At 34.8% G+C, this 24,144-nt stretch overlaps 1 protein-coding gene across 7 annotated transcripts in view; it reads right to left on the reverse strand.

Annotated features, from left to right (window-relative positions):
• Positions 1-23,145, reverse strand: part of LOC131047875 (BEACH domain-containing protein B) — a 273,465-nt gene extending 250,320 nt beyond the window's left edge. For 4 of the 7 annotated variants that reach the window (XM_057981681.2, XM_057981678.2, XM_057981679.2 and 1 more), the window contains exons 1-3: positions 22,863-23,135; positions 21,994-22,265; positions 5,430-5,493 (exon numbers count right to left, since the gene is read on the reverse strand). In XM_057981681.2, coding sequence (XP_057837664.2) covers positions 5,430-5,493; positions 21,994-22,118 — 189 coding nt within the window. In that variant the 5' untranslated portion in view covers positions 22,119-22,265; positions 22,863-23,135. Of the gene's footprint in view, positions 1-5,429; positions 5,494-21,993; positions 22,266-22,862 lie in introns of all 7 variants that reach the window. The other 3 variants (XM_057981683.2, XM_057981684.2, XM_057981682.2) reach the window with 2 other exon arrangements.
• Between the last annotated feature and the right edge of the window lie 999 nt (positions 23,146-24,144).

Consider the following 24,144-nt stretch of genomic DNA (forward strand, 5'->3'; position numbering starts at 1 on the left):
TTCCAGCAGGTCAAATTTAATATATTACATCAGTTCAGTTTTTTTAGTATTACAATGACAGATTCCTACAGATAATTCAAATGTGTTTCCAAAACTTAATTTTTTGTTTTATAATTTCCCATCTCTATTTCCACAAATCCAAGCTTTTCAGATCTGAAATATTTGGTCCAAGTATATTGGCAGATTTGTGGTTTGGGAACACAACAGTATCAAAGCTACTTCCTTGGACACATGGAAGAAGTGGTAACAAAGCCATATTTTCAAGAAACTGAGGAGTCTACTAATCTTCATTGATCAATATCTGAGTTCATGAGAAGCTTTTAAGGCCGACTCTCATGAGGACATTTCAGAATATGTGGCAATAGGTGCCTCTTGAACAGATATAACTACTTTAGTTGATTAAATCTTTGAAGCTTACACCTTCCATAATATTTTACACAAGGCTTTTGGAAACAAATATGTAAATGTTTTGATTCAACATTTCAGATCTCAACACAAGATCCATCATCTAAGACATCAACATGTTAGGATTGTGGGCTAGAGTTTCTTATGTAGATAACTCTAGTCAAGTACATGATGAACAACAGGTCCACTGAATGACAAAACATTAAATAAATTATACCATTACAAGCATTGACGATTGCAACCACTATTTCACAGACGCTGAATGCACATATCCTAAGGTAAGGGTTCCTTTTTTACATGTTGATGATGCTTTGGTTAATCTTCTTCTAGATGGATGGATTGTTCAAGAAGCTCTTGCAAATAATATTATCCCACTATTGACCAGAGCATTGAGAGGAGGGACCACTAGTACAAAGCAAGCTGCAGCAGATGTGTCTACAATTAATATGTCATGCTCCAACTGATCAAGTATTCATTAAAACAATCACTGTTGTAGACTTGTTTAACATCTGATCTCATTTCTTTCTACCTCAAATTTGGAAGGTAAGAGTAAAATAAAGGCACTTGAAAGATGTGCATATTGTCCAAAGAAAATGCCAGTAAAATTATAAATGACCCTCTACCAGTAGAACTTGTCGAAGTATCTTATAGAGCAATTATTTACATGTTTATAAGGTAGCATTCCAACAATTAGTAAAATAAAGGCACTTGAATTATTTTACTCTGTTCTTGTAAAATTATAAATGACCCTCTACCAGTAGAACTTGTCGAAGTATCTTATAGAGCAATTATTTACATGTTTATAAGGTAGCATTCCAACAATTAGTTGAAGAGCAATCAAACTTCCTTCCAGACCATCTCAAACTTGGCATGTATCTGTGAATATACAATTGTAAAGCATTATGATCCATTACTGGAGATGCTAATAATGCAGTACACCCTATTTGGGGGGTCAAAGTTGGAGAAAATGTTTTATTCATTTATATAGCCATGGAACATAGATGGAGCACATTGGATGTCTCATTATTTATACAAGATATTTTCCCATCTTAAACCATTTGTAGAATCTACCTGACTGTTGGCTTTCATAATTAGACACACCGACAATGTTGACCAAGAGAACAAGGAGCCAAAGAAAACGTTGAAATGGCTTGAAAAAATTTCAGCATCCAGATCTACAGTTGCTTGAGGGCAAACTGAATCAAGGAGGTGGCATCATCATGAGTCTAATTTGTATTCATGGAGAAACATTAAGTTTTCATTTATTAATATAACGAAACATATTTGAAACATGAGCCATAGGTCAAAGCTATCTGTATCACAAGAATATTATTGAAGTTGCAAAGAATCTTGTCATATTACTAATATATATATATATATATATAATAGGGAGTTGCAAATGGTCAAGTCATAATTCAGGATCACAAACATATACCATCCCCTATCCACAGAAGATAACAAAAGGCATCAAGCTTTAGAGTTAGAAACATACTGAGATTTTGAAATGGACAGCCTGAGAAAGATTGTTTGTGGGTAAGTGGAGCAACCACACCGGTTTTTATTTTCAGAAATATTCCAACTACAATATTAAGTAGTCTCTACACTGTTTGTGGGCAAGTGCAGCGCCAACGCTGATCTTTATTTTCAGAATTAACAAATACAATGTGCAGTTTTTTCTCTATCAGTTTGTTTCACTTCAGATTTTAGTTTCCAACAAAATTAGATCTAAATTTTCAGAAAGAACATCATTTCAAATTTATTAGCATTGCAATTCCAGAATCCTAAAGTTCATTCAGATTTGATGATTCCAAAACTTATATTCTATTTCAAAAATTTGGATCTCTTTTCAGAAATTGTAATGTCCCCTTTTGGGATTGCCCTAAATCTTTCCCTTGTAAATATCAAAGTCTGCTAATTTTCACTCTTATTAATTATGATATTAGATATTGATCCATTGACTTTCTTGTCTTCTTTGATCTTATGAATGGTTCCTCCAATTCCCCCTTCTCAACTGAATTGATCTCTTCTTTATATCTTCATTTGTGGGAAGTCACACCTCTTCATAAGAAATGAGTCATCACTCTTCATTGCTGCCCTTTGAGAATACTAAATTATTCTTCAAATTGATCTCCCTTGGATGCCCTCCTCAAATGAGACTTTCTCCTTTTTATATCCTCCAATGTGAGGGAGAGGTCATACCTCTTCATCACGTATGCCCTTTGGCAAAAGAGACACCCTTTCCACCATTAGCACCCTTTGAAAGAGTGGAACTCTTCATTATTTCTGCCTTTCAAAAGGAACACAACCTTTCACATTCAGATCTGCACTTCTTATTTATATCAGATATGCACTTCTGATTTCCCAAATTATACCCTCAAATGAGGTTCTCTTCTCCCTTTTATATCTCATGTTTGAGGGAGTCACAACTTTTCATTTCATGTCTTTGACCATTCATTAACTTAATTAAAATTTAATTATATTTAATTGTATTCTTTTCTATTTTTATTTTTATTTTAAATTTATTATTATCATTTATCATTAAATTGTATTTCAAAGTGGGGACATTACAGCCCACCCCACTCAAGATGGCTTGTCCTCAAGCAATGATCAATTTAACTAAATTTCCCAATGCAAGGATTCCTAACTAACCCCTGAAGATTTGTAATCTTAAGACAAGTTCTCTCTCATCAATTGTAATCGTAACAACTATGTTTGGTTGTTTCCTTGAGACAACAAATGTGAAATCCTCATTCATTGAGAAGAGGATTAGAAGCATGAAACACGTGTAAGACCTTAATTGCAATATTCTTTCCTATATAAACTCATCTTCCTAGGTCAACAAAAAAATAGAATTCACAATGATAGAAATCAGTAATCATAAATATTCATGTAGAAGATCCACAAGAAGTATACACATAAAACACTGAGCATACACATGAAAACACCAAGTAGACACATGGATATATTCAGATACAAGCATAGACATGTAGATATAGTTTACTTGGGCCACAAGAAGCAGGAATGTCCAACCATAACCAGATCCATCCCTTTGGCCAATCAATCTATCATTTTACCCACGAGAGGCAAGACCGTCCAATCAGGACCAAAACCATCTCTTGGAGTAATCAATCCACAACAGGCAGGAGCGTCCAACTAGGACTAGAACCATCTCTTGGGCCAATTCACTTTATCCACAAGAGGCAGGAGCGTCCAACCAAGACCAAAACCATCTCTTGGGCCAATTCACTTTATCCACAAGAGGCGGGAGCGTCCAACCAAGACCAAAACCGTCACTTGGGCTAGTTCACTTTATCCACAAGAGGCAGGAGCATCCAACCAGAACCAAAACAATCTCTTGAGTCAATTCACTTTATCCACAAGAGGAAGGACCGTCCAACAAGGACTAGAACCATCTCTTGGGCCAATTCACTTCATCCACAAGAAGCAGGAGCGTCCAACTAGGACCAAAACCATCTCTTGGGGTAATCATTATTCCATAATTCACAATAAATCTCTTCCACAAATCTGCTATAAAGTCTTCCATAATCTAATCATAAGATTGTCATAAAGTATCCACAATCTCTTCTCAAATGTTTGTTACCAACTCTTCATATACTTCACCTTAGATCTCCATAATATTCTCTCTTAATCTAGTGTATATATTATATACTTGATTGTCTTATTTGCACAATACACGTATGTTTAACAATCTCTCATATTGTCTTGCCATTGGCATTTAGTTGTTGCCATATTTTTACACGGAGTTAATACATCCCTTCTCATTGATTAGAATGTATAAATGATTTATCCTTTTACCCTACAAGCTGGCAAGATCATGCTCTGATACCACTTGTAATGTCCCCTTTTGGGATTGCCCTAAAACTTGCCCTTGTAAGTATCAAAGTCTGCTAATATGTACCCTTATTAATTATGATATTAGATATTGATCCATTGACTTTCTTGTCTTCTTTGATCTTATGGATGGTTCCCCCAATTCCCCCTTCTCAATTGAATTAATCTCTTCTTTATATCTTCAATCGTGGGAAGTCACACCTCTTCATAAGAAATGAGTCATCACTCTTCATTGCTTCCCTTTGAGAATAATAAATTATTCTTCAAATTGATCTCCCTTGGTTGTCCTCCTCAAATGAGACTTTCTCCTTTTTATATCCTCCAATGTGAGGGAGAGGTCACACCTCTTCATCATGTGTGCCCTTTGGGAAGAGACACACCCTTTCTACCATTAGCACCCTTTGAAAGAGTGCAACTCTTCATCATTGCTGCTTTTCGAAAGGAACACAACCTTTCACATTCAGATCCGCATTTCTGATTTCCCAAATTATCCTCTCAAATGAGGTTCTCTTCTCCCTTTTATATCTCATGTTTGAGGGAGTCACAACTTTTCATTTCATGTCTTTGACCATTCATTAACTTAATTAAAATTTAATTATATTAAATTGTATTTCAAAGTGGGGACATTACAGAAATCCAATATTTTGAAATTAAAGCTGATAGGTTTGAGTATATTGGCAGATTCCTAATTTGGGAACATGAGAAAAGCTTTTGAATAAATTGGATGTTATGTAGTATAAAGATCCTGAAAGTCCTGGAAAAGAAGGTGAACCATGCACACTTCTTTGAACAAAAACATCAAGCGCCAAAAGATAAATTACAAAGATTCTTGATGTTCATCCCATGTTAATATCAAAGGAACATGTTCTAACATTTATTTCTGATAACAGTTGCGTTCAAGAAACTGTGATTATTTAACCTTTTGGTGATGGCTATATTCGGCATTTGGTCACATTAATTGTTAAATTCAATTAAATTAAATTAAACTGATGCATGCCTTCCTTCTAGTGGATTTTAGAAAAGTTAAATGCATCCATTAACACAATGCTGAAATAGGTTGTAATATACAAGCATTCAATAATTCCAGTAATTTACTGACTAAAGACTTCTCTTATGAGAATAGACAGGCTTTTTTAACTTCGAGATTGTCATATAATAATAATCACAAGTACCTTATCCAATGTATTTTCATATTTCTCCCATTCCAACTCCAAGACTGCTTCATCACCTTCTATCCTAAATATCAAAAAGACAAAAACAAGCATTATACTCGAACTGCAAAAAGAAAACACCTTGCATGAAGTAACTACCATTCTTATCTTCAAAACTGTATGAAATCTATTGCTGTAAAACATTAAATCAAGAAGTCAAAACGCTTGATGATATAACACCAATAAAAAATAGCATTAGGCCTTCAAGCCATATTGTTTTACTATTGTTTGCATTTCTTGTAAAAATCAATATACTTTATTATCTTCAATTAACCAACAAACAAGCATGGTTTAACTTGTATGATTATGCATACCAAAATTAAACTATACTCTTACATCTTACTATTAGTGATGGATAATAATTAACATCATAGATGAAACAGCTGACGAGTTACTACAAAATAACTTGGCCCCAAGTTTTTGTTAAAAAGTTCCCTGTGACTCACAAATGACTTACCAATTACTTGGCAAAAACTCACAATTTTGTCAAAAAACTCCGCCACACTTGCATAATTGATAATATTGTCCAGCCCAAAAAGCCTCACATTTGTGATCATTTCAACTATTTTTTAGTAGTGGTGACTGAAAACTTCGCCAGCATTTGTGAGCTCATTTCAGCTCTTATTTGGATCCTAGTAGCAGCATCTTCTGAGGATTTTGTCATAACCCATCTTTAGACATTGGATTATTGTGATTAAATAAATACAATAATTAAAACATTTATTAAATAACATCTAATAATATTAGAAAATCGTCTCATTTATGAGACTTCACGATTTTCCTCTAAGGTTGAAAGACGACGAGTAGGGACTTACGCAATACGGTTTGAGTGGAGATGATGGGTAGTTTGATAATAGTCATCAGTTATGGTTAGTAGCGATTAAGGAATAATATCGATTATCATAAGGAAGGAGTTAACAGTATCACCAATGTAAATTTATTAAATAATAATTAATATACTAAAAGGAAATAAATTAAATAAGGTTAACATTAATAAATAATTAAAATATTAATAGATTTAATACATATAAAATAATAAAGAAAAAAAAGTATTATCAAACACGGAGAAAGCATTCTTAACTAATTAACAAATGAAACTACTGAGTGTTGATTATTCTTTAGGAGACTATTAGGAAAAATAACAAACACGCATGAAGAGATACGATTAAGGAAAGGTATGTATATTCACAATCGAAGGATGCAACCATTGAACTCTACAAGGTATTTAATCTCACTCCAAGAAGGTACGGAGGGGAGGAAAAGGAAAAAAGGAAAAAAGAAGATAGGAAGAGACCACGTAAGCTGCCTCAGCCACGTCTGCATTCTATTCAACCCGATAGTGGTAATAAGCAGTCAAAGGGAATTCAAACAAGGCGCTGACCAGGTATGTATCGTCCACTCTCAAGAATAGAGTAAACAATGAAATAACAACAAGACAATTTATCTAATATAAGTAGACAGTCAGTAATTTTCTGATTATATACACATTGCATCAGACTATTAAATCTGTTAATAATTTCTGAAATACAGAGTGTAAATCAGATGATATTTATATAATAATAAGGAGATTATTTTTTATTTACTTTTCATCCTGTTTGGATCAACTCTATTGAGTAAGTGCCTTTGGTATAAACTGATCGCATATTATTAAAGTAAGAGGTGGGGAAAAATGGCACACAAGAGCAATGGCTATAGGCACATAATCGATTGCATAAGGAATGTAGAAAAACAATCTAATACAATCATATAGGTAATAAAAAAATATTTATGTATAATCTGCAACCACTGATCATATCAGATCCGAACCATTATTGAGCTATGGGTAGTAACATCCTTCTCTTGGTGGTAGGCATGGAAAGCTATTTAATATGTATGCCTAATATATGAAGCCCGATAATGTCTTTATACAGAATTAAACAATAATATTAGCATAGACGGAAATATGTAATATAGCAGTACATAATTTCATGAAAGTGGCAGACCAGATCTGACATGTGTCAGTTCTGTCTGCCATTATCAGCCACTATAATATTAATAACCAATAATATTTGAAGCAATGGTAGTATTAATAATCTATATAATAGATTATTAGCAAATACATAAATAATTGATTATATAATTTAATTCATTTCTTTATTTATATATATATTTTCAATTCAATATAAGGAATAATATAAGAATCCTAAATATAGATATTGATAATAATAAATATTAATATAATAATTATAGTTAATATTAATATAATAAAAAGTAATTATTAGTAAATTAATAAATATTTATTAAATCACCAAAACAAAGTATTTATTAATTGATTGATAATAATAAGTATTTATTAATTAAAAATTAATAAATGCGTAAATGATTTATAAAGCAAAAATAGGATTAATTATTTAGTATGGTGAGATAGCTAGTACTTGATGGATTAAAGAAAAGGTAGAACATCCTAGGTTGGATTCGTGTTAAGATAGTTTTGTCTCTTAATCGATGTAGTTAAGATATAAATATATTGGAAATCAATTAATTACGGTTACAACTGTCTTGAACCAAGTTGGGGACATTACAGATTTACAGCATTATTTTTTGTTCTTTTACTGTTTTAATTTTCATGGCATTTTCAGAGAGATGCTCAAGTTCTATACTATGTATTTGTTTTATTTTCTATTTACTGTTAGGGTTTTTTAGTAACTAATTTTATTTAAATTATTTTTTTCAAGGCATTTACTGCTGCAAGGGTTTTGTTTTATTTTTACTGTTTCTTTTTCGTTTTGCTGGAGTTAATTTCCATTTTTAAAAGAAAATGGTATTTGCAAGAAAAGGTGGCTGCAAGCCTAGAGACCCTACTTGAAAACATGCAACAACAGGTACAATGTATGGCCAAGTGATCTACAACTATTGCGGAACAAGTACGAGAGGAAGCATAAATTGTCTCAAATATCACCTTGCATGGATCCATTGCCAAGATATAGAGCTGTATACATGAGCAGTTTAGTAGGTTGAGAATGAGGCAAAAGCTTGCCATGCATCTTATGATCAGAAGAAAAGAGGAGTAGAGGCATTGGCAACTGTCAGCTTTATAGGCCTAGAGGATTAGGCTGTGTGATCAGCCATAGTTCTAGGTTTTTTTACTCCTCATAACACTCTTACTGCACAACCTTCATTGGAAGGTAATATAGGAATAGAGAATTGCCACATGAGGCCAAGTTGGCATGTGCCAATTTTTAGTACCAAAAAACATTCCTTTTAATGTTGCTACAAGTCTTTATTGGGAGCAATTGGTCACCACATTAAATGTGGTAGATAAAAGGTTCAAGACATCAAGCCATTATGAACTTAGTGCGCCAATATTGTAGGATGCAGTCAATAACACATAGCTTCTAGCACATGAACAAAAATCATTCAAAAAAAGAAGGGCTGCAACATTTTATGTGACATGTGGGTAAATGGCAAGAACCAAACCTTAATCAACTTCCTCAAGGCTTCAAGAGGGCAGTTAATGTTCTTAAAGTCCATTGACATCTCACGTGAAGTTAAAAATGCCAAGACCATGGGCAACTTGTTGAATGAGGTGGTGATGGAGGTGGTGATGGAGGTGGAAAACATCGTTTAGAAAGTGACAAACAATGCAGTTGCATATGTGTAGGCTGCTAAAATTCTAGAGGAAAGAAACCCTATTTTGTTTTGGAGCTCTTGTTCTACTCACTACATGACTTTCTCTTTGGAGAAAACGGAAACTTGGTTGGGTGAAAAATGTAGTTGAAGATTTGAAGAATGTCCACAATACATCTAAAACCACACACAAATCTTGAATCCCATGAGGGAGCACACTCAAAGAGCTCATGTATTCAAGAATCACTTAGTTTGCAACAAATTTCATCACCTTGCAAAGTATCACAGCCAAATAGACAAATCTTAACGACATGTTTGAGAGTAAAAGGTGGTTATAAAGTCTTCGTTGTAGAACGGCCAAAGCAGAGAGAGTCACGAAGACCATTTTGTGATAGATTGCCAAGAATACGGAGAAGATCCTCAAGGTAAAGTTTTTTATACATTTATTGCAGAATAGGATCCACTCCCTTGTACATAAAAATCAAAAATATTAACAGCAACTTGAGCATAAACCCTTGAACAAGAGTGCTTTGTAGCAACTTCAACTAAAAACCATCATTATTGAAGTCCATAAGAATGACTTCTACAAATAAAGGACTTCAGCATTGTTTGAAACTGACTTGTTACACAGCAATTGAAATTTTTATGCAGCAACTGAAAAATATTGCATAAAAACATAAAATTCTGTTGCATAGAAACTACGGACTGTCAACACAATAGAACTTGTTAGACAGCAAGAATAAATGTTACGTAGCAACTAAAATTATCATGCAGCAACTGCAAACTTGATAAGCAACATTAGAAAATTTCTCATGTATTTTGATGCAAATTTTATAATATATAACATTTAGTTTTGTAATGTTATTGATTTTGTCAATTTTTTATATCTTAATTTGCTGATTTTAATTTCTAATTTAGTTTAATTTTCTGGTTTCATTTTTAAATCCTCCCTAGTTTTAGGTGACATAACTGTTGGTAGATGAAAATAAAAAAACCCATGGGGTATTTATGTGAAGCCATAGACAAGGCTAAAGAGGTGATTTAGCATTTGTATGGGTCCAATAAAAACAAGTATGAACCCATCTAGTAAATTATTGATTAGAGGTGGAACAAACAACTCCACCAACATATTCATGCCACTGCCTACTATTTGAAGTTGAAGCCTATGATTTTCTTCTCCAATTCATTCAAACTGGATGAGATGATGGCTGGCCTCAACACATGTATGGAGAGGTTGGTTCCAAATAAAAGCCTTCAAGACATCATTCATGATGAGTTACGGGTTTAAAGTGGGCCAAGGCGAGATCATCTTCTTTACCTTTATGCATTCATAGGAGAGCCATTCTATAGCCAAGTTAAAAAAACATATATGTTTAATTTCAGTTAATTGTTTACTTTGACTTCTAATTCCACTAAAATCCTTACAATTTTAATACAGGTCCTTACAAATTTTTCGTGGGAAGATTTTGGTGCAACAACACCTAAATCTTCAAACTTGTGCCATCCTCATCTTGTCTCAACCCTATATTGCTTATAGTTGTAAGCACAATAAAAGTATTTTAAGGCCATTCACACAATAAAACACAACAGGTTGACTCCAAAGCACTCAAATGACCTTGTCTTTGTGCATTACAAACTTTGTTTGTGTGCAAAGAAGACAAAGGAGCAAGAGACACATAAGAGGCTTGACCTCAATGACATCGATCTATTTTCCGGTTGCGTTGCTGATAATGCGGAAACATTGATAATTGAGGATGATATGGCTGATTTGGAAAGAGAAGCAACAAAATGGCAAGCGCAAGTGGCAACATGTAAGGAAGAAAGCGAGCCATCAATGGGGGGGGCTAAGACCATCCAGTTTGAGGACAATTACACAACAGTGCCTGTTTTTGGGCTTTAGTCACAAAAGAAATTTTTAGATTATGAACATTGAAAACAATTTGAAACTACCATTTATATTGAAGCTGATGTGCATTAAGCTCATTTTTTGGTCTATGATGTTTATTGAATTCTAAATTTGATCTATTTGTGAAAAATACTAATAATTCGTGTTGAGTGTGTTGTCATTGATGTCAAAGGTTGCTGATCAAAGTCATTTACATTTCAGAAAACTTGGTTGAGCTACTTGCTTGTCTGCTTAGTTGAGCTACTTGCTTGCTTGGTTGAGCTGTCTGGGTGTCTGGTTGAGCAGCATGTGTGTGCGCTTCAGCTGCTTGTGTGTCTCCTTCACCTGGCTGCCTGTCTACTTCAGCTAGTTTCTTGTATGCTTCAGGTAGCTGTTTGTTTGCTTGTTTGTGCCAAGTGTCAAATTCTATGCCACATCATCTTGGACTTGTCAAAGGATCTTTTGATATGCCTTTGGCATTATAACTTTTCATTCGATGAAGTTTGTTTTTATGAATCATATACATTTTCTAAGGAATGTTCGATGTGCGAAGGTTTGGTTGGTGTTATTATTTGCTGGATATCATATTTTCTTCATTGGCTGGAAGCTGTTGGTATTAAAAAAAGGATTTTAGTGCGTTAAGAAAGTGCGTGGGGTTTTGCTGCATGTTGCAGAAAATATGCAGCTATTTGTCGTGTTTTTAAAAAAAATGGCAACATGGTGTTTTGTTTGATGGCTATTTACACAGAAAACGCTTTTATGATGGTGTTAGTGGGAAGTTAGGTAACTTGTGCAGGTCATGATTGGTGCAAGAAAACAAAAAAACCATTTACAAGGGCCCCGATAAAACGTGTTGGCTGCAATTTTTCAGTTGTTCTGTTTTTGAGGCAATGAAAGCACAGAACGTGTCATGTTCTACAAATGTCTTTACTTCTTGTTAAAGGAAAAAACGTTTCTTTTTCTGGCAAGTTCAGGAAAGTTTACTCTTCCAAAACAATTTCATGGCTCGTATAAGACGGGAAGACGTAACTCTTTTGTGAGTATGTTTAGTAGTGCACAAGCATGTAAAAAATGCCTCAGCAATGTTTGGTTGGTGTGCGTTTTTCTTTTAAAAAAAACAAGTATTGAAGCTTCTGGTGGACATTGGAACAGGGTAACGTATGTATGCGTGAAAAACAAAAGACATAGGTTGCGTTGTAATGCAGGAAGATTTTTCAGAAAACGGTTTTTTGAATGAAGGCGCCAAAGTTCTTGACGAGTTGATTCATCCTGTGGTGGTAAAAAAAGGATATAGCAGTGAATAGAAGTAAAAACGAATGATTAGCTAAAAATCTTTTTATACCTATTCTGGGCTATAAAATCGAGGTGATTGGGATGCCTATAGTGTGCTGTGACAGAGTCTTTTAATATATCGGCATATTTATACAGTGCTGTGACTGCGGCTATGTATGATACAGTGCCACAATGATTCCATTTTTTGTATGTTCATTCTGTTTTTTTGTATGTTCATTCTGTTTTGGACGATGAGATTTGCAGCCAAATTTTTATTTTCAAAGCTCTGTGAAAAGGGTTTCAGTTGTACAGATTCACGAAGGAAAACTAAAGTTGGGCCATTAGATACAGAGAATTTTCTTTTAACCTGTGCAGTATATGGAGTAAGGCAACAGAGTGTGACATATTACGACAGGTTGGATATACAAGTGTGTAGGAGATTAACACAGGAGGTGTTGAAAATGCAGTATGCTGGATTCAGTAGAGTATGATACATTTAAAAACAGCATGTCTTAGTATTTGAGGATGAGAATGCTTAAGATTATTTGTGACTTATATTTAGTCAAATACTTTGAAGAAGTGAGTCAAAAATTTCATTTAAGTGTTTACATTAATGTATTTCTGAGTTGGTGCTCAATCTGAGGTTGGTGCCTCTGTGGATCAGACTTGGTGCTCTTTGGGAGTTGAAGCTCTCTGTGGATTGGTGCTCACCTTTGTACTTTTGGGTTGGTGCCCTGTTGTTTATGAAAGCTACTTTGTGTCGTGCTTTTTTACCCAAAAGGGTTTTCCACTAGAAAAACTGTGTTTGTGTCATGATGCTTGCTCTCTTCAAGCTTTATATGGTTTAATAAATACTGATTCACGCTCTTCAAATTGTTACTCAAATTAAGTTGTAGGCATGTTTTTGAAGACTTTTTTACAAATTTATGTTTGTTAATGTTCACAAAAATTGCTTTCCCCCAAGTTTTTGCCAAGTCCCGGGTCATTGAAAATTTCAACTCAGCCAAATTATTGCCAATTCCATATTTTTCAACTAAGGATAATAGTAAGCATGTTCAAGTCTACTCATTTCTATTCTCCACCTACCAAATATCATTAAGAAATTTTCAATCAAAATTCCTTTACAATTTGAGGACACAAAATTAAAAGTGGCTTTTTAAAGTTTTAAAGTCGTCGAAGAAATTTTAGATCCATTTATATATATCAAACCTTGTAATATCCCCTTTTCAACCAATTTGTGTTTGTGGAACAAAAGGCAAATTCCTATCATCAAAAAGCTAAGCCAAGGCCTAAGTATGGTTCATTAACATCCCCTTGGTGCTTGCCCATGTGTTTAATGCTACAAAGGTCTCAAAACTCCTAAGAGTGGGATGTTTTCTAATCAAATATCTAAGTGTTTGCAAGTTTGCGAATTTTTGAAGTTTCAGAGCTCCTCTTCCCAAAATTCCTTTCCAAGTCTGGCATTTTTCTTGGGGCTCCATCAAACTTTCAAACTTCTTTGTCCCAATATGCCTTTCCTCCAACCTCCACTTTCCCTTACTCTTATTGGATCATCAAACTTCATCTCACCTGCATGCCTCTCTTCCAAACCCTGCTCTTTCATTTTCCCTTGTCGGAGTTTCAAATTTTTCCCTACCAACATGCCTTCCCCTCATGCTAAACTATAGTATGCATCAAATAGCATCCGTGACCCCCAAATTCTTAACATTCTCACCTATTTTCTTTGTCATTCCTACCTACTCCTTGCACGACCGAGGGAGCCATTAATGGCCAATTGATGTCACAACAACCACAAAAAGGATTTAATTCAAATCTTGAGTGGGAAAAAGGGAACCATTTGCTTGCACGCCTCAACCAGCCACCTACTCCTTCAACTCATTGATGTGGTGGTTGCATCTGCAACTAGCCATAGTCTTGGCATAGGTTTTAGTCATTACTTTGGTGGAATTTCATACCAACTTTGGATCTCTTCCCCAAGCTAGCAAGTGCACTAAAAGATGTATCTTGCCGAATTTTCATTATGGAAAAATGAATAATTATTCTACACAAAAACCTTGGCAAATATTGCTCAAAGTTGCATGTTCAAAGGTGTCAAATCTAAGAACGACAGCCCTTGAATTTGTAAGAAACCAAAGGGAAACCCTTTGGTTTTGCATGTTAAAGGACAAAACCCCTTCTGACCAATAGCTTGATTTTACCCAAAGGTCATGGCTGAGCTTCATGACCACAAACACCTACTGCACAAACTCCATATGAATTGTTGTCATGGGTAGAATACAATAGTGCATGCCATGGTACCTACAATAGTGAAAGTCTAATTTAAAAGTACTTTCAATGTAATTTATGTTGTTATCATAAAGTATTGTAAGATATTCCCAACCCATTTAATATATGGTGTAAGTATGGTATTTTTTTACTAGGGTTGCTATTGTAGCAGCGTATTGTAATACATTTCAAACTTATTTAATTATTAATATAAGCTAAAGTTCTATAGTCTATTTGTCATTCTTGTGGGGCCCAATTTCCCGTTAATGTCAAATTGTGGACAGCTCTAGATTTTACTAAATCCAATTAAAATACATAAATCTAAAGCTATGTTCCATTTGCGGGTTCATTTGTGAATTTGGCTATAAAGTCTAAGGTGTGAATGTAAAGAAAATTTGGGATTTTTACCAGATCAAGTTAGGTATTTAAATCAAAGAAACATTTACTAAAGGTGTGAAAAATATTTTACCCTAATATTTTGGCTCAAGTTGTTACAGGTGCAAGAATAAGGTTAATATATGTAAACCCAAATTTTTATGGTTCAAAATATTAAATAATTGCAAAAGGTTTTTAAATAATAACATTTGCTTAAATACTTAGCCCAAGGTATTACAAAGCTTCATTTCCATCAATCTAAAATGCATGTGTATGTATCATATTTGTCAATTATCAAAACCAAAAAATTGTCATACATGTTATGATTCCAATATCTCACCTCTACCTATTTAGAATGCCTACAAGATATGCAAAGTTCATTTGCATTAATAAATTCATGAAATTCCTAGACATGTTGTCTTCATGGTTCTATCAAGATTGATACAATTTGTCCATCTAGAAAGTCAAGGAAATGATATAATACAGACTTGCAATCATTTTATGATACCATTAAAATGAGAAGATAGTGTATTCAGTTTTTGTTACTAATCAAAATTAGCTAAATTTGGAACACAAATACATAGGAAAAAATCTAAATATTACAGCTAAGTTAAAGAGGATGCTATATTAGAGGTTAACTTTGATGCCAAGCTGGGACTCCAAGAAAAGGTGGGGGAAAAGGAATATCCACACAATCACAAAAAGACTTCAAAAAATTTATGGAATATAGTGGCTGCTAGACATACAACCAACAGAAGGAAAAATTTAAAGGAATAACTGATGAGCTGGATTTTGCAACATGGCTGCAAGGTTAGAAAGAAATCTTATCTCTCCCTAATGATTGGAATAAAGATGGATTATCAGGATCTGCTCATGCCCCCAATAGGCCCAAAGTCAGAACAATCAAGCTGACAAAAAAGTGCTCTTTCAAATTTGAGCTCATGTGGTTGAAAGATTAGTCCTTGCTAGAAAAGATGATGGAATGGTGGCAGGAACACCCCTCAACAGAGGGGATCAAATGTTCATCTTTGCTGAAGAAATCTGATACCCAAACTAAATGATTGGAAAAAATTTAAAGACTCACTAGGCCCAAAGTATCAGGATCTGCTCATGCCCCCAATAGGCCCAAAGTCAGAACAATCAAGCTGACAAAAAAGTGCTCTTTCAAATTTGAGCTCATGTGGTTGAAAGATTGGTCCTTGCTAGAAAAGATGATAGAATGGTGGCAGGAACAGCCCTCAACAGAGGGGATCAAATGTTCATCTTTGCTCAAGAAATCTGATACCCAAACTAGATGATTGGAAAAAATTTAAAAAACTCACTTCCAAAGTATCTTCCAAGAAAAGCAAAAGCACAAAAAGGAATTTGAGTCACTTAATAAAGACATTCAAAATAATAGCCTGTCCAGTCTTTTGAAGAAGAGACAAAGCTGTTGGCGATGCTTGAAGATATTATATCTTAGGGAAGAAATCTTCTGAGGCAAAAAATTTTGAGAATCGTGGCTAAGAGAGGGGAACCAAAACTCAAAAGCCCTCCATCAATGGGCTGTCCAATCTTTAAGTAAAGCTGTCAGTTATGCTTGAAGGTATAATCTCTTAAGGAAGAAGTTTTTCTGGAAGCAAAAAGTTTAGACAATCATGGCTAAGAGAGAGAAACCAAAACTCAAAAGCCTTCCATCAGTCAACTATTCCTAGAAGACTAGCAAGCAGAATCAGATTGATAGCATGCAGTGAAGATTTGATCACCCAAAATCCAGTGAAAATCAAAGATGAAGCCGTAAAACACATTCAGAATCTCCTTATCGATGAAGCAAAAGGTAAAGGCTTAGGTTGAATGTAATCTGGGCCAGCATCCCAGCCCGAATGGATAATGCTCAGAATCAGAAGTTTTCTGAAGTAGTGAAGAGTGTGGTATATAATTTTGGCAAAGGGACAAGGCTCCTGGACCGATGGCTTCCCAGCTGCCTTCTTCCAATCATACTGGATAATCGTTAAAATAGATGTTGTGAAGACTGTAAATAAAACTAGAAGATCAAGACAATGCTGGCACTGGCCCTCTTTATCAAAATAATAATCTAGAAGCTTTGTCGATTTCCATCCTGTTTCTCTGCAACACCGTACACAAAATCATCACTGAAAGTTACTATTGCAGAAAAGTTGATGCTCATCCTTCCTCAGTAATCTTTCAAGCATAGGTGAGTTCATCCAAGTCAAGAAAACTTTTTGACGAAATTATTATTACAAAGGTTATGCATTCCTTGAACATGAAAATTTTGACAAAGTTTTATGCCAGGATTAACTAATTCTTTCTAAAAGATTGGACTGGGTGGTGAGTGGCATTTTGGGCCTGATATTTTATGTCCTGGTCAATTGCAGCCCTCTAAGTCTAAGTTCTTTCAAGGCTCTAGGGCCCTAAGACAGGAAGAGACAATCTCCCCATATCTCTTTGTTATCTTAGTCTAAGTCTAGAAAGGGCCATCTTGTCCAAGCTTTTGAGGAAGTTATTGAAAGGAATTATGATTTCTCCATCCATTCCCACCTCAATCTCACTCCAATTTGTTAATTTTGTCATTCTTTAAAGAAACCTCGGTGAGAAAAGCTTAAGCTTTCAATAATACACTAAAAAGTGTGAAAGGTCTTCAGGCTAATCTATCAATGCAGCAAAATAATAAAAATAAAAATATCTTTTAAGTAAATCTCATAAGCCAACAAAAGCTAATGAAGACATTGAGGTTTGAGATCAAATGCCTTCCAAGCAAGTACCTTGATGTTCAGTTGTTTACTGGCTACGTAAAAAGCAAAATGTGAGCTAGATTACATGGAAATTTTGAAGCAAAACTCTCAGCTTGGCAGGGAAAATGGCTCACTCTCATAATACCAATCAGGCCCTTCCTATATTCATATTTTTATCTTAAAGTTCCCTAAGGGGGTCCTACTAGAGACGAACAAAATCATGAAAGATTTTTTATGGTTAAGGAACTAGAGCATAAAGGAATATCGCCCTGCTAAAATCAGACAGTGTCTCTTCCATCCAAGATTCAAGATGTGCTAGATTCAATAAGATAGGACTGCAGAATGATCCCCTCAGAGAAAAGCTAGCATGAAGGATATGGCTGAAAGAAGAACCTTGCATAAAGTTGTTTGGGTTGAAACACCTTGAACCAATGGAGCCTGCAATAAGTTTTCCCTCTACTGAGATTCCAAATGGCTCCCATATCTGAAACCCCATTGCAACCTCAAGAAGTATGCTAACAAAAAGATTAACACAAGAAGTAGGAAATGGGAGAAAATCCAATTTATGGGAGCACACAAATGGCAAGGAAAGCAAGAATTGAACAAGATGACAAAATTTAATCTGCTCAGAAACAGATCTCAGGAAGAGATTGGCACTAAGATCTGCAAATTCTGAGGATGCAGAATCCTGCATATGCAACATGAAGAATTTGGAAGAATTAATGTGAGCTTTTAGAACCAGATTCGACTTGATAGTCTTAATAAAGATGCTCGGGTGGAGACAAAAACCAATTAATGATAGTAAGATAAATTATGATAGAAGGGCAACAAAGGAATTTACAAAGTATGAGATGACTACAAGTTGATCTCTTCCCACCACCAATGGACAGATTAGTCAAAGAATCTCATCCAGACAATATTCGGGCTGCCAAAACTCCATGCCTTCATTTGGTTGTCTGTATTAAACAAAACCCTATCCTGGAATAACCAATGAAAATTAGGGCCCATTGTCCCTTTATGTGTTGCCTTTGCCAGCTCGAAGGTGAAGATGCAGATCATCTACTATTGCATTGTAATTACTCAATGAAGATAGAGGGAATGCTAATGCAGAATTTGTGTCTCCACTAGACAACAACCAATTTCTGTATTAACAATTTCAAAGATCAAAACTAAAACCTGTTGATGTGTTTTTTAGGACACTTCGAACACAGAATAAAATACCAAGTATTCTATCCTCTCTTGAACAAAGAAACTACTCCAAGGTTTACAATGCGAACAATCAACTTTAATTTCATGGATAGACTCAGTGTTTATGATGTGATCTTGCTGGTAATCACAAAGGGACTTACGCTTACAAATACAGTTGGAACATGGAATTAACTAACTTGGAAAATAAAAGACAAAAGGGAAAAGGTTGAGAAATCTAATTTAGTGTCCTAAAGACGATGATGACAAAGGCTGATGCTTTGATAGACGAATTCCATGATCAAGCCTTGCTTCGCCATGCAAAAACAACTACACAAAGCTGACGCAATCTCGAAAGGATAATGAAGAGTTTTTATATTATGAACATTCATTCAAACACCCAATACTGGCGCAGTCCAAGTGAATATCCACAATCGAACTAGTGCTTAATGAGGTTCAGACTAAACATACACTGCAACTTACAATCAGCAAATTACAAATGGTATGAACCGGAATTCCAACAAGTATCATCACATTTCTCCATTACAATTAATGAACTTTATCTAACTTTGAGAAGTAACAAGAAACCATGCAAATTGTAGAAACAACACATAGAGATCCACCATGCTTCAATGAAAATTATGTATTTATTTCAACAAGTCTTGGCAACAACTTTGAGCTTCCTCCTCCTAATCTACTTCTAACTACTATCTAACAACTATTAACTGTTAACTAGTAACCATTACAAATGAGAGGATTGAGCCTTATATAGAGTTGTCTTTACAATAGAATGGTTTTGATTGATTCAAGATCAATGGTTGAGATTACAAGATGAAACCCTAATTAGGGTTAGTTGTAACTAACTCCCTTCGACCAATGAGAAAATTACATTGTATTGGACACATGTCCTCCTTTGAATTCGGACCAATGAAAAATGAGGTTAGGTACATAAAACTTTGTGCCTTCCACATGGGTAGTTATCTTCCTCATAGGATGGGTCAAGTTCACTGAACTTGGACGCCTTGACTTAAGAGTAACTTGATTTGATGACTAGGAGCCAACTCATCATGCTTATCTTGTAGATCATCACAAAGAAGTCCTTTCATCTTGAGCAATATCTCTTGATACTCAACATTTCCAATTGCTTGATGTGATGATGGGATCATATTCCCAAATTGTATCTTTGATTAACTCTTCTGAAACTATCTCCATTCCTTAATCACACTTGCATTTCACCTTCTTGCTTGGAAATTATCTTCTTGTGCTGAATTTCCATCCTCGTGTTAGGGGATTCACTTTGTTCTCTCCTTGATGATGTTTGATCACCTACAACTCCCGATAATTGAATTACTTCCATCCTTAGGCATTCTTAATGACGTTTGAAATTCCTTATGATGTCTTTCTGTAATCTTCTTCATGGTTTGTTCATCCATCTAGAACATGATCCTACATAGGCATTAAAGTGGATATGGAGAGAGGATTTTCAAATTTACCAACCCAAAGGTTATCATAAATTGTTAAATGTGTTGAAATCACACAATAACTCTTCTAAGTTATGATGAATCGATGCTGATTAAAATAAGATTTGAGGGTAATATTTCAAAATATGGTAATACATAATAATTATAACTACAAAGTGTTGGAGAGGTAAGCTGGCAAGTTTAACTATATACAATCAATGTGTCCAAATTCCTTCAAACTTGACGATTAAGTTCCCATCAACACAAACCCTACATCCTACCAAGAGAGGGATCATCATCTAGGAAAATATCAGATTATGCCAATGAAGACAACTTGTGGTATAATATTTGAATGCAATCTTAGAGACCAACCCTATGAGTCAAATTTATAATGTGTGGATGAGAAAAAACAAATTTGTCATGCCACACGATCAACTCAAACTGACACTGCATCCAAACAATCCCAGTAACAAAACAAATGCCAGCATCTATTCTTGTTGTAATACATCTCTGAATCAAGAAATAAATTTCATCATATTCATCAACAGAGTACTAGTGGCATTTATGAGTGACAATATACATATGGCATCCATATTGATTGGCAAATTGCCTCGGGCAAGGTAGTTTCATGGACTCAATAACTGTTGGTTACACATAAACTAGACTCGTTAACAAAGTTTTGGATATTTCTAAGAAAATGCACTTGGCAGGTGAAAGCTAGACTCCTCAACTATGTCAGCATCCTCCCAGCTTGTCACACAAATAGTCTTAGGGGGTCCACTAAAGTAATTCAAAGCATATTTCTAAGTATTGTATCACCATCAATGGGAAATATGCATGGAAAACAATTTCTTTTTGTACTTCCTGATATCAATTAAGGCCTTAAGTGGTTGTAACTGCAATCCATGTGTGGAAGTTGACCAAGTAAAAATAATGCATAACAAATATCACAGATGCAGAGAAACAAGTGGCTAAGAAGGATAGTTAAAATCACAAGTATATGTGTGTCAAAGCACAATAAAGCTAAAAAATTGCAGGGATGAAGCAAAATAAGTGGCTAAGATAGACAATTAGTGTGTGCGGGGAGGGTAGGCAGGCATGGGTGGTGTCCACACACACACAACGAATCAAAATAAAAACAAAAAGAAACAGGTGACTGTGATAGAGAAATAAAATTACTAGTGTGTGAGTGGTCCAAGTCAAAATAAAGCAAAAAAATCACAGAAAAGGAAAAATAGATAGCTGAGATGGAGAATCAACGTGACGTGACCTTTCCACTTGACTTGCTGGCCAACCCAATGCAAAATAATCCGACTTAATACCATTTGAACGGTAATTAAAAAGATGACAAGTACCTAATAATTAGAACTATGTCAAATGAGCCTTGAACATACAGATGTGATAATGAAGAAAACTTTTATATAAAGGACGGAGGGAAAAACATGACATTTCATCCTAACATGGCAATGAAGGTATTACTTATAAAAAAAGCTAAAAACAATTCAAATAACCATTTCTTCGCATGCAAGTTTCAACACAACAAAATATCCTAAAACTAACATTAATGAAGAGAATGAAGCAAAAAAAACAAATTACCTAAAGTTTAAAACAAGGAAATATGACTCCTTCAAGATGCTCGTGATTGAAAAAAAAAATGAAAGTGATTTAGAAACTCTTAGGTTTATATATGTGACCGGCATCTTTACTGTACAAACCAAAGTGCTGTGATTCGAGAAAAGAAATACCCAAATTGTATTTCTGGCCATGGTGGTTTTGACAAGTCTTCTACTTGTGGAGCCACGTGACTTTCTCCCACCTGAGCACCTGAAGGCTTCCGGAGTAAGCCTGCAACTCCCTTAACTATGTTCATAATTTCTTCCTTATTGAACACCGGACATTGAAAAGTTTGCCGATCAATACACGAGCAAGTATTGGGGATCAGTTCTTCAATCGATCCTCAATTAGAGACACTCCCTTCTTATCCAAACATCATAATTTGAAGTGCGAGTTTCGTTTCCTGTCCAAGCACAATGCACGAACCCAATAAGCAAAATCCCTTGGCAAGTAAAGGGTCAAAAGTATCCTTCAAGTCATAATCAGATGTTAATTTGGCATATGAGTGACCCTGCTTTGGAAGACTGCAAGAAGATTTATTTCCAAAATATTTAGTGAATTGTTCAATTTTGTAGCCCTCGAATTTTATATCTGTGCCCCTTGGTAAATAAAGGGTAAAATTTGCCATTTAAATCACAAACAGATGCCAATTTGGATTATGGGACACTGCTTTGGAAGACCGCAGGAAGATGTCTTTCCATTTACTTTCCAAATTGTTTAAATCTTGTAGCCCTGGAATTTCATGTCGTGCCCAGCTCCATTGTGAACCATGCCTTCCCGCTCCATAACTTAACTAGTGTAGGAAGATAATTCACTGATCTGAAATTATATTATAGGAAGTTCAGCTTAACAAGTTGCTTTTTCTGTCGTCTTGTATGCTTGTGATTTTGCAATTCGTTTTTGGCATTCAAAGCCTCGAGCAGCATCGTAAACGAATAAAGTAAGCCCTATAGCTTTAAAATTGAAAGAAAAAGAGCACCGAAAAAGAAGAATTACATACCTGTCGGGGTATAATCCTGCTGCACAAGAGAAACTGAACAAAATTGATTTATAGAGAAACGATCTCACAGCAGAGCAGACAAAGTGGGCATCAAATTTAATAAAACCTCAAGATTAACTAGTGATGATTTGCAAAAGTATGCATCTGGGCGAGTTGAAGGGTCGGTTTCAGGGGCTGGCTCGTCAACGAGACCCCGCCTAGTGCCAAGCATCTGCTTTTAATAGATGTACGGTGACCCCCTTGGGCGCTAATATTCCTTGTGGCTTTTTTTCAAAATACTGTAAAGGGAAATAAAGTTAAAGCCGAGTCTAGGCTAATCCAACGCACTTTAAATTAAAAGAACAATTTGCAATGATTGAGTGTGGGGAAGATTATAATACAAAACAAATATATTTGGCTTTTAATTCATAAATATATAAATATTAAGATAGATTGTTTTAAAATTAGGAATAGGAAAATCTCAAATCAATGAATGTCTTAGGATCCAAAAAAAAAAATTATGATTTAAGGATAAGTGTGATGATCTAAGATTGTTATCTAATTGTAAACTTGTTTTACATGCACAAATCCATATTATATATACAACAAACTTGTGTTTTTCAATTCCTCTTATCACACTTGTCTTCTTTATGTCTTTTGACATGTAATGGATTGGTGATATTTATAAATATCTTTATGAGGTTGTTAGGATGTCATAAGGGAACTAGTTCTCTTAGGTCAACCTTCAAAAATGTGTACAAATAATCAAAAACAATCATCTTTAGACATGCAAATGCTCGTAGAATGTTTGTAGAAAATTAAATTCTTGTAGTGCACTTATTGAAATGTGTGATATAAATGATATAGGAATATAACTCTTAGATCATCATGTGTATAATGAACGCATTGGTTCCCTTTAAATGTGAGAACATGGTAACATATCACACAAATTTAAGTTTAGTTGACCATAGATAGGAAGACTAAAAATGCCAAATAAATCAAATTTGAATCTATGTGAGACAATCTCACAGACCAAATAGCATTAGATAATGTGTTCGTAGAGATATGTGCAAGTATAGATGTGGTGAAAATGTGGACAAGGTAAATGTATGAGAATGTGTAATCATAAAAATGGAATAAAGAAGTAAGTGTACAAGAATATGTGGAAGGGTTAGGTCAACAATATAGGGCAAGAGAACTAACTTTACACAAAATAGTGTCATTTGCCAATGTCCATATTCTAAGTTTTGTCTATGGAGATAGCAACCTGAGACAAAGGATATTTAAAAAAGCACGTGAGAGA

This window comes from Cryptomeria japonica, chromosome 3, assembly GCF_030272615.1.
Source record: "Cryptomeria japonica chromosome 3, Sugi_1.0, whole genome shotgun sequence".
Taxonomy (NCBI): Eukaryota; Viridiplantae; Streptophyta; class Pinopsida; order Cupressales; family Cupressaceae; genus Cryptomeria; species Cryptomeria japonica.